Source organism: Natator depressus, chromosome 8, assembly GCF_965152275.1.
Source record: "Natator depressus isolate rNatDep1 chromosome 8, rNatDep2.hap1, whole genome shotgun sequence".
NCBI lineage: Eukaryota > Metazoa > Chordata > Testudines > Cheloniidae > Natator > Natator depressus.
In genome coordinates this window covers 21096307-21106172 of record NC_134241.1, presented here as the reverse complement: position 1 = coordinate 21106172, position 9866 = coordinate 21096307, and the positions used below count along the sequence as shown (strand labels likewise).

At 42.7% G+C, this 9866-nt stretch overlaps 1 protein-coding gene and 1 non-coding gene across 2 annotated transcripts in view; both read left to right on the top strand.

Moving 5' to 3' along the window:
- Window positions 1–730: 730 nt before the first annotated feature.
- The window catches only part of UBTD2 (ubiquitin domain containing 2), a 107028-nt gene continuing 97892 nt past the window's right edge, over window positions 731–9866 (top strand). The window contains exon 1 of the mRNA XM_074960577.1: window positions 731–880. Coding sequence (XP_074816678.1) covers window positions 811–880 — 70 coding nt within the window. The 5' untranslated portion in view covers window positions 731–810. The remainder of the gene's footprint in view (window positions 881–9866) is intronic.
- LOC141993049 (U2 spliceosomal RNA) lies at window positions 2072–2268 on the top strand. Its single transcript, XR_012640744.1, has one exon. It is a non-coding gene; the product is annotated as a U2 spliceosomal RNA (small nuclear RNA).

Below are 9866 nucleotides of genomic sequence, written 5' to 3'. Positions count from 1 at the left end.
TCCCCTTGAAACTAATGGGACCACTCCGATGTGTAAAAATACTCCAATCCCTGAGCATTTGCAGGATCAGGCACTTACATTCTACAGGCCTCATCATTTTCCGTCTGTCAAGGGCCGAGTCCCTTATGTACGGGATAAATAACAAATAGTCACAATGATAAAATAACAAATCAAATTCATTATGAAGAGTAAGGCCTCCGCTTTGAGCTGAGATGCGGGGGTGGGGGGAGCGCAGGTGTGTGGACTCTGCCATGAGACAAGGAGGTTACTCTGGCTGCTGCCTGCATCTCTGAGCTTTGGGGTGGCGGAAAGAAGTGAAGTGAGAGGGAGGAGGATGACCCCAGGCTGCCCTCCATCACGGAGGGGGAGTTACCTTGGACTCCCCCAGGGCTCCTGACACAGGTGCAGGCAGGGGGCTCTCCCAGGCTGTCCCCGGGTCTGTACCACGGGTAGGGATGTGTTGTAGGTACTGGGGCGCTTCTGCCCGTGGTGGAAACAGAGATGGGGTGACGATAACCCCAGGCTGCCCAGCCTGCTCCCTGCCCGGACTGGGGGACGGGGGGCTGAGGGGTGTTGCCCGCAGGTCTATGGGCCGGGCAGGCGGCCGGGGAGACCCGCCCCGAGGCGGGGTACGTGGGGAGGCGGGCCCGGCGCAGCGCCGGGGCTGGAGGAGGCGGAGGCGGGCCCAAGCGCAGCGCGGCGGGGCGGGCAGGGAGCAGGCGGCGGCGGAGGCTTCGGAGCCATCGCGCCTGCCCGGCCGGTGGCGGAGCTCGGGCGGGGAGCGGCGGGTCTCCGGGCCGGGCGGGCCCCATGGGCGGGTGTGTGGGCTCCCATCACGACTCCTCGGGCAGCCTCAACGAGAACTCGGACGGCACCGGAGGTGAGAGGGGCCGGGCGGGACTCCGCGCGGTCCCCCGTCCCCCAGCCCAGGGACCCCCTGGGCACCGCGGCACTCGGGCCTGAGGGGCTCTCCCTGGGGGGCCTCGCCATGCATCGCCGGCGCCCCTCGCCCCCTGCCCGGGCCCTCCATCCCCTCCCCCCCAGGGGTACAGTTGTTCAGGAAGGGGTGCCTGGCCCGCCCCCCCCCGGGGTACAGTCCCCCCCCCGTACACGTCCCCCGGTCTGCCCCCCCTCCCCGGGGGCATCCTCTGAGCAAGCCTCGCCCCCTCTGCCTTCACTCCAACTTCCCCGAAGTCAGCTGCCATCAGCTGCCCGGCTCCGGGCCAGTAGGGCAGGCAGGGGCGTGGGGAGAAAGCAGCCCTAGTCCCCAGCCCAGGCCGCGCACTCCCTCTGCCCAGCCGCAGGGCTCAAGCTCCCCAGGAGCCGCGGGAGCTTTTAAAAATGCCCTACGGATGCACAGTTCTGCAGGGTTCAAAAGGGCTTTGGGAGTGGTCCAGCTGGACCTAAGCCGCCCGCCCCCCCTTCCCATGCCTTGCTCAGAGGCCATCCCTGAGAAGGAAACATTTTTGTCAATGTTCAAAAAAATTCAGCTTTCGTCTCTCCTCCATACAAAGCCATAATTAGCCTAAAACCCAATACCAGGCACTAGAAACTCTTCTTGATAACGTGTCCCTTCAGTGGAGATCATGCTGCACTCAAAGCAGTGTGCTGATCAGAGTGGTGCCTTGCATTTTATTTAACTTGCATAGATTTTTATCCTATAAAGTAGTGTTTGAACTCTGTTCTCTGTCTGGGACTTACCCCCATTGTTTCAGTATATAGAAAATAATTTAGCTGGTGGGGATTATCTTCTGATTACATTGCGTTTCTCTGCTTTCCAATAACAGATGGACATTTTCCCCCTGTTTAAGTTATTGGTATTAAATAGTCACTTTAGTACAATTAAGTGCTGAAGGCAGTGTGTTTTATCTATCATGTTAGTTACATACCTGTTTAAAAGGGGAGGGTGGGCAGGGAACAGTACTGCAATGTAAATAGTCTCTGTACTTAACTAGTTTCAGAGTAGCAGCCGTGTTAGTCTGTATTCGCAAAAAGAAAAGGAGTACTTGTGGCACCTTAGAGACTAACAAATTTATTTGAGCATAGGCTTTCGTGAGCTACAGCTCACTTCATCGCTTCTCGGCCTTATGGCTAAGATCAAGCATAGTGTCTGTTCTTATCAGTTTAATATCTGATATGTCCTTTATTTAAGGACTGTATATTAAATTGATTTTTGGAACAGGGGGATGGAATAGGAGCTTGCTCTGTCCACCCCATGCATTGACCTGGTATTGCAGGGCCTCCAGGAACAGAAGGAATGCATCCAATGAAGTGAGCTGTAGCTCACAAAAGCTTATGCTCAGATAAATGTGTTAGTCTCTAAGGTGCCACAAGTACTCCTTTTCTTTTTGTACTTAACATTTATTTTTTTTAGGAAAACATAAGATAGAAATATGACCTATTGGGTCACCTAAATCATCCCCATGCCACTGCAACGTTGTTCTTGACAGTATACTATGTATTGCTTTGTTTGATCTTCTTTCAAATGACCCTAGTGATGGAGTATTTTTAGAAACACTGTTGATTTTGTGTGTATTGCCTGAAATATAAAAAGTACAGATCTTAAAAGAACTTTTTGAAGCAGCTGCCTGTTCATTTCAATGGCTCTTTGAACTATGTGTGTATCTTAAATAAACTCCTCCTGTTTTGTTTTGTTTTTTTTTAAAGCTGCGTAAGATTTAGTGTCACAATTCCCATTAAAGTACAAGGGAATTTGGTAGCTCTTTCCAAATCAACTTTTTCAGACTTTAGGAGGGAAGTGAATAGACTAACAAATTTTTCAATACCAGACTAGGTGTGACCAGTTAACAAAGAATAGTAGAGTTTTTAGGGGGGTGGGGAGAACAGGTTCATGTTGAAAGCCAAACAAGAAAATTTACAACAAAAAGTTGTCTTATAGCTTTTAATACTATTTACAGGCGGCCTGGATTTTTCAGCACATCCATGCAATGTCAGCCATTGTTTAGTAACTAAGCATTATGAAGTGAGGCAAAGTTGCAGAAACAGCCTTGACTCTGAATTTTCTCACTTTTATCTCACCTTTGATATCTAGTGGATTACATACAGTATCCACAAAATACATTACAATTCTTCAGCGGAGGGTGTAATGCCATATCATTACACTCTCAATGGTGGTGTGTGAGGTGGGCAATTTCAGTGGAATTGGTGAAGTTTAGTGTCCCAGATTTAGCTGGGAAGGACTCGCTTCTGCTTGCAGTTACACAGCATACATCACGGTGTATTTTGGGGCAAATAGCCTATTGTGCATGGGTGCGTTAGCACAGCAACTAGATTTTCCAAGCCCACAATTGCAAACCACATATTGGAGTGCAGGCTCAAACTCTAAGGATTATGCACTCCGAGTCTGTTTCATGTAAATGATCTGATATTTCAGTTGAACTATATGGGACTGAATGAAAATATATTTATAAACTACCTACTGCTGTGTGTGTATAAGTAGCCTATTTTGAAATGTTCACTTTTTTTTTTAAAAGTAGCTATAGTTAAGCTGAAAGTGCATCACAATATGTTTTTAATATACCATAATTTACCAGTCAAGTTATCAAAGACCAACTTTTCTGACTCTTGGATCTAAAACTTTATAAAATGATTGTGATAAATATAAAATCTGACTCTTGGTGTCTCGAGAACTTATGACTTGAGACATCTGACACTGAGCTAGGCAAAGCAGTAGAGCACATAATATAAGGAACAATCCTACTTTAGAGGGGGGATGGGCTAAATCATCTAGTAGGTCATTTCTGTCTCTAATTTCAGATTCTGTGATCTAGTACGGTGTTATCCACCTTTCAACCTGTTGCAAGTGACTAGGGCCATATGATAAACTCCAGGAAAATAGTTTAGAACCAAAACTTCAATGCTAAATGCTGCATTGCCAGTGTCTGAAATGATGATGTGATAATTGTTTGTTGCAAAGCTTTATACTGTCTCCTAAAGACAGTAATATTAGTTCATGAAGCAACTTTTCCTAGCGATGAGACTGGTTAACCATGCTTGATCTTGGAGGACTCTCAGAGCCAGATGTTGATCTCCGTTGCACCAGTCTGAATCTATAAAAACTCCAAGGAAGTTGATGGAATTTTGTGGGATTAAATCAGTGTAACTCAGATCAGAATCTTCTCCTATAATCTCATGAGTTCTTCAAGCAATCACTAGCACTTTATATATCCATTGCTGCTCAGTTAAGTTGCTAAAATGGCTTGATCGAATACAGTTTCGTTCTCTTCTGATTTGCTGTAGAGCAATTAGCATACTTCAGGGTCAGCAAGATATTTAAATTAGCTGGTCCTTAGGGTAAATTCATTAAGGTGTGTGGGTGTGTGTACGTGTACACAATGAGCTGGCCAGAAATATTGGCACTTCTTTTGTTTGTCATAAGTTATTCTGGAGTGCAGGCCTGAGGCCCACTCCTGCTCCCATTGACTTCAATAGGAGGAGCAGGCTCTTACTTAACAAAAATATCTGGTCATCAGCAGGCACTGCTGTGCCCATCCTGGAAGAAGAACTGTCTCCCCAGGCTAGCTCCAGCTTTTCCACTATTCGTACTTTTTTTTATAGTACTATAGTGTTATACAATACTTTATAACATAGAAAAATAAGCTAAGCATAAAACAAAATTGCTGCTCCAAAATGCTTACTGTGTAAAACCTAGCAGAGGTAAACAGAGTGATATGTGGTCATTATCATAGTTGGTCTTCGTGGAATTGGGGATTTCCAGGAGAAATGTGAAAGAAGAAAAGAAGGATGATTGATGTATACTAATCAGGTCAGTACTCTTTGTTATGCCTTTTTAAAGATCATGGTGAGCTTTTACAATCCTGGGCAATATGGGTTGGTGAGAAATTTCTCATCCCTAGCCACTCCATACTACAGGTTATTTGATCTGTTCAGGTGTGCTGTCTTCCAGTATATGGATCTGGGGTTAAATAATGGAGGGCTTCACATTTTTGTGCCTGCTTTTAGGGTTTCTAAAGATCTGCACCAAATTATGTTCAGCTTGGTTCACCATTACATAATCATTTAGAAGAATTCTTTTTGCCAGAATGCTACATCTGGGTCCCATCCCCTCATGCAAGCTATTTATTTTACCTTCTATCCTTTGAAATTCCCTTTTCATTTTCTTCTGGTAAGTCTGTTAAAATCTTTTCTGTTAGGCATTGTGCAATGTTAAGTTTGTCTTGCCTTTCTTTTGCCTGCAAAGTTCAGCAAGACAGTTATTTGTATGGAGTGAAGAGGAGGCAAGAGATCCAACTTCTTCAAGTATGGGCACCGCAAGTCATTACAGATTAAGTCTTCGGGCTGCAGCTGTCTCTCTGCTGCTGTTCTCTTTCTGACATGATGTTAGCCTGCCCATTGGAGTTCTTGTCTTCTCCATTGGTAAAAAAAGCTCCAGTAGTTGTGTTTTTACCTTTGTCTTCTCTCCTTTTGCCTCTAACTTGTGGTGACAGCAGGAACAAATAGAAGCAGGTGATTGCATACTCAACTGGCACACTGGGATAGCTGATTGATCTGAGTGCAAATTCTTACTACAGTGCTTCATATGGTGCCATTGGCTCAAAAGCACTGGAAGGCCAATTACAGCCCTTGGTCTAAACTTTGGCCAACTGTAGAAAAAACAATTTTAAAATATCTTTATTGGATGGTAGCGTAGCATTGCACTGAGCACTTCTGTTTTGAGGTGACAATAACTGCTTTCATAGTTTGTTGAAGACTGACAACGGGAGTTTGTGTATTAAGTAGTCAGAGGTTTGTCTCTCGCAGTCTGACCAATGCAGTAGCTCCAACCACGGCTAGCTTAGATTTTTTTAAAAAGGTCTAGTGACTGAAAGGTCAGTAGCTTTTTGGCACACACCTTTTGTATCAGAACCCATGCAAAGAGTCCTCCACTTCTGTATAATGTAATCTGGCTTGTTTTAGCTATTTATTTTAAGCCCTAAACTTAAAGTTTATGGAGGAGATGGTATGATGGGATAACATGATTTTGGCAATTAATTGATCTTTAAATATTCATGGTAAATAGGCCCAATGGCCTGTGATGGGATATTAGATGGGGTGGGATCTGAGTTACTACAGACAATTCTTTCCTGGGTATCTGGCTGGTGAATCTTGCCCACATGCTCAGGGTTCAGCTGATCGCCATATTTGGGGTCGGGAAGGAATTTTCCTCCAGGGCAGATTGGCAGAGGCCCTGGAGGTTTTTTGCCTTTCTCTGTAGCATGGGGCACGGGTCACTTGCTGGAGGATTCTCTGCTCCTTGAAGTCTTTAAACCACGATTAGAGGACTTCAGTAGCTCAGACATAGGTGAGAGGTTTTTCACAGGAATGGGTGGGTGAGATTCTGTGGCCTGCTTTGTGCAGGAGGTCGGACTAGAAGATCATAATGGTCCCTTCTGACCTTAATGTCTATGAGTCTAGTGTATGCCAGTACATAGAACATTTGATTTGTCTTGCTATCTAAGAAAAAAGTGCTTACTTCAGCATTCTCTACACTGTGTACCAGGTATATTTTTGTAAGAGATGGTCTTGAATTCACAGATGACGTATACTGTTGGCTTTCATCATGCTTTTTGGTGCGTCATTTTCTTTGTGAATTTTGTGAAAATGTAGTATAAAAGTTTTTACTTTTAAAAGCTACATAGTAAGAAAAGTTTAAACATGAACTGACACTTTTTATAATTTGCTCTAGATCTGTCATAAGAATGTTGTGGAAACTGTAAAACGGTCAGTATGTCAGAGATTTGTACAAAAATCAGTCAAACGTTTCTTGTTCAGGTAGCCTAGAACTCCTGATTTCCGGGAGTGCTGGGCATCCACACAACACCGGTTAAAACCAATGGCATCTGCAGTTGCTGTGCACAGCACTTCTGAAATCAAAACATTTTTCTTTTGAGGTATGTGTCATTTTAACAAACTAAAGGGCCAGCTTAGGTTTATGCAGTTGCTTCAGTATCACTTCAGTCTTGTTTCACCAAATGAAATAAGGTGTCATCTCTTCTGTCAATAGAAGCAGACTAATTAATACAACTGTTCTTTTCATTTGCTTGTTAGCATCATTCCCCTCCCCCAGCAATTGTTTGAGTTCAGTTACTGGTTGGGGTATAGAAATAAACAAATGTTTGATTACTCTATTTGATTACTACCATTTCCAATGCTGCATGCTGCAAAATCATCCACCACTGAATATTAAGTAAATATAATAAATGAAACATTAGTGGTGCTTTAAAGATTTATGACTATAGTAGATATGGAGAGAAGGTATCACAATTAGTATTCTGTTCCTGTGAATTGAATTTTCAAGAGGATTGATCCCTTTTTATTACAGCAAAGAATATAATTTTTTTTTCCTTCATAGCAATGTTGAGTAATATTTTGAGTCACAAGTTGTATTTTCCACTGAATGCATCCGATGAAGTGAGCTGTAGCTCACGAAAGCTCATGCTCAAATAAATTTGTTAGTCTCTAAGGTGCCACAAGTACTCCTTTTCAAGTTGCAACACCGTTCATGTAGTTAACGAGAACTCCACCAGTATAGTGCTCCAAACATCATAGTAAAGTGTTAATAGCTCAAGTCTTGCTCAGGTAATTTAGCTAAGAAAAATTATATGGACTTTCTGGCAAAAGGAATTCTTGTAAATATTTTTTCTTTACCTAGTAGGTACTAAGGAAGGTGAAATGATGTATGTTGGAAGTTGGTGGTTTGAGTTCTTGGGAAACATTTTACAAGAAATAAAAATCTGATTTCAATAGTAAACTGGGTCACTCCCCACAAAAATTTTGTTGCAAGTGGAAAATAGGTTCTAGATAGCTAAAGCTGATCTGGCATTGTAGTTTAAAATCAAGCTTCCAAAAATTCCTTTCATCTAATGTCCTTGTTTAAAATGAAATAAATGAAAAAAACCCCTACTCTTAAGCAGTGTTTGGTTTTTATAAGCAAAGAAAGATTGAAGTACTTGAGAGATTGTGTGTATAAAAGAATTCCCAGTCTCTCTCATGAACTCATCATACATTATGTTTAAAAAGTCAGTTAAGTTCTTAAGCAATTGTTTTTCATTTACTGTCTCTACTTCCCTAAAACTCATACTGTTTTGTTGTAACCACTTAAGTCTGTAGATTCAGACTGAGACTCACTGCCGCAGTTCTAAAACAGAGTAGACATAGCCAGTAACTTCTTGAGCATGACCTGACGCAATACCCTTTCCTCCTGCAGTGAGTTGTTGCCTGATCTGTAGGTTGCGTATTAGTTACATTGATTCTTAGTAATCCCCAATCAACACTCTGTGGTTTGGCAGGGTCTCATCAGGAGATCAGGCCTAGAGTTATTAGAATTACATTTAGTATGGGAACCCTGGTGTGCACAGGAGCAACACTCGCACTGAAGAAAAACCTTTTGAATTTGCAGTAGTTTTTATTAACTCAATTAATAAAACCACAGATGCTCCAACCCAAAGAAGTAGGTAAATGTACCACAGAATTGTCCATACATCCAGCATCAGAGCAATCATACACTCACATCATCTTTGTGGAGACTAGAATTGGTGGTCCATGAAGATCTTATCCTATATATGGCATGCCAAAAGATCCCAACTGCTTAGGCGATGGTTTACCCTGTTGTAGGGTCGGTGGCCACGGTAAATATTCATAAGGATGTCCAGCCTCTTTGGTCCATTACTAAATTTCCTCACCCTGATAATGTTGGGGTATTCTCATATTATAGGTTAATATATTAGTTACCTCAAAATTATTAGCATATAGATCAGTGGTTACTAAGGCAATCTTGCAATTCAACTTCTGCTGATGTTCCTATCCTAAAATAACCAAACTTGCATTAATTGGTATTTTGCGGTTACCTGTCAGTAGTTTAGTCATACTTATCACAGGATTCTGTCTTATGCTGTCTTGTGATTCAAAGTTGCTCCTGGTTAAACTACTTATGCAAAAGCTTTATAAGTCTTATATCCATATGCTAAGCTATTGTCTTACAGGGTCAGGTGTGCAGGCTTCATGCATTATTGCCTTATACCTATATCTTATCAAACAAATCTCTGTTATAGGCTCTAGAGGCAGCCCCCAGTACTTTTCTGTTCTTCATAGCTTTTCCAAGCATTACTCAGAGTGAAACTGGACAAAGAGGTTGGTTTCATGGCTAATATTAAGACGCTGGCAGAGGACTCCTAAAAGGGGCTGGATAAGGTGGCAGAGACTCTCCTCCAAGACTGGGAAGATCTTTCCACTTTGGTGGAGAGGGAGGAAAGTTTGTGATGGAAGGGAGCTGTCTCCCAGCAGCCAAAGGTTTTCAGGAGGGCCTTCACATTTATCAGATATATACTAGAAGGATGTGATTATTTGAGAGAACTTTCTTGGCCCACCCTCATCTGGGGGGGGGAGAGGCAACTTATGTACTAGTATCATACGATTAAATACTTTCCAGTACTGCTGAACAGCAGCTATCAAAGTTAGACATTTTAAAATCAGCAGGTCCAGGTAACTTTTATCCCAGATTTTTAAAAGAGCTGGCTGAGGAGCTCTCTGACCATTCATGCTAATCTCAATAAGTCTTAGAACGCTGGGGAAGTTCCAGAGGACTAGAAGAAAGCTACTATGCCACTATTTAAAAATGGAAAATGGGATGACCCAGGTAGCTCTAGGCCTGTCATCCTGACATCAATCCCAGGCAAAATAATGGAGCAGCTGATAACTGGTTTCCTTTATTAAAGAATTAAAGGAGAATCATATAATGCCAATCAACATGGGTTTATGCAAAATAGGTCTTGTCTAACTAACTTGATATGTTTTGATGAGAATTGATCTGCTGATAAAGGTAATAGTGTTCATGTAATATACTTATA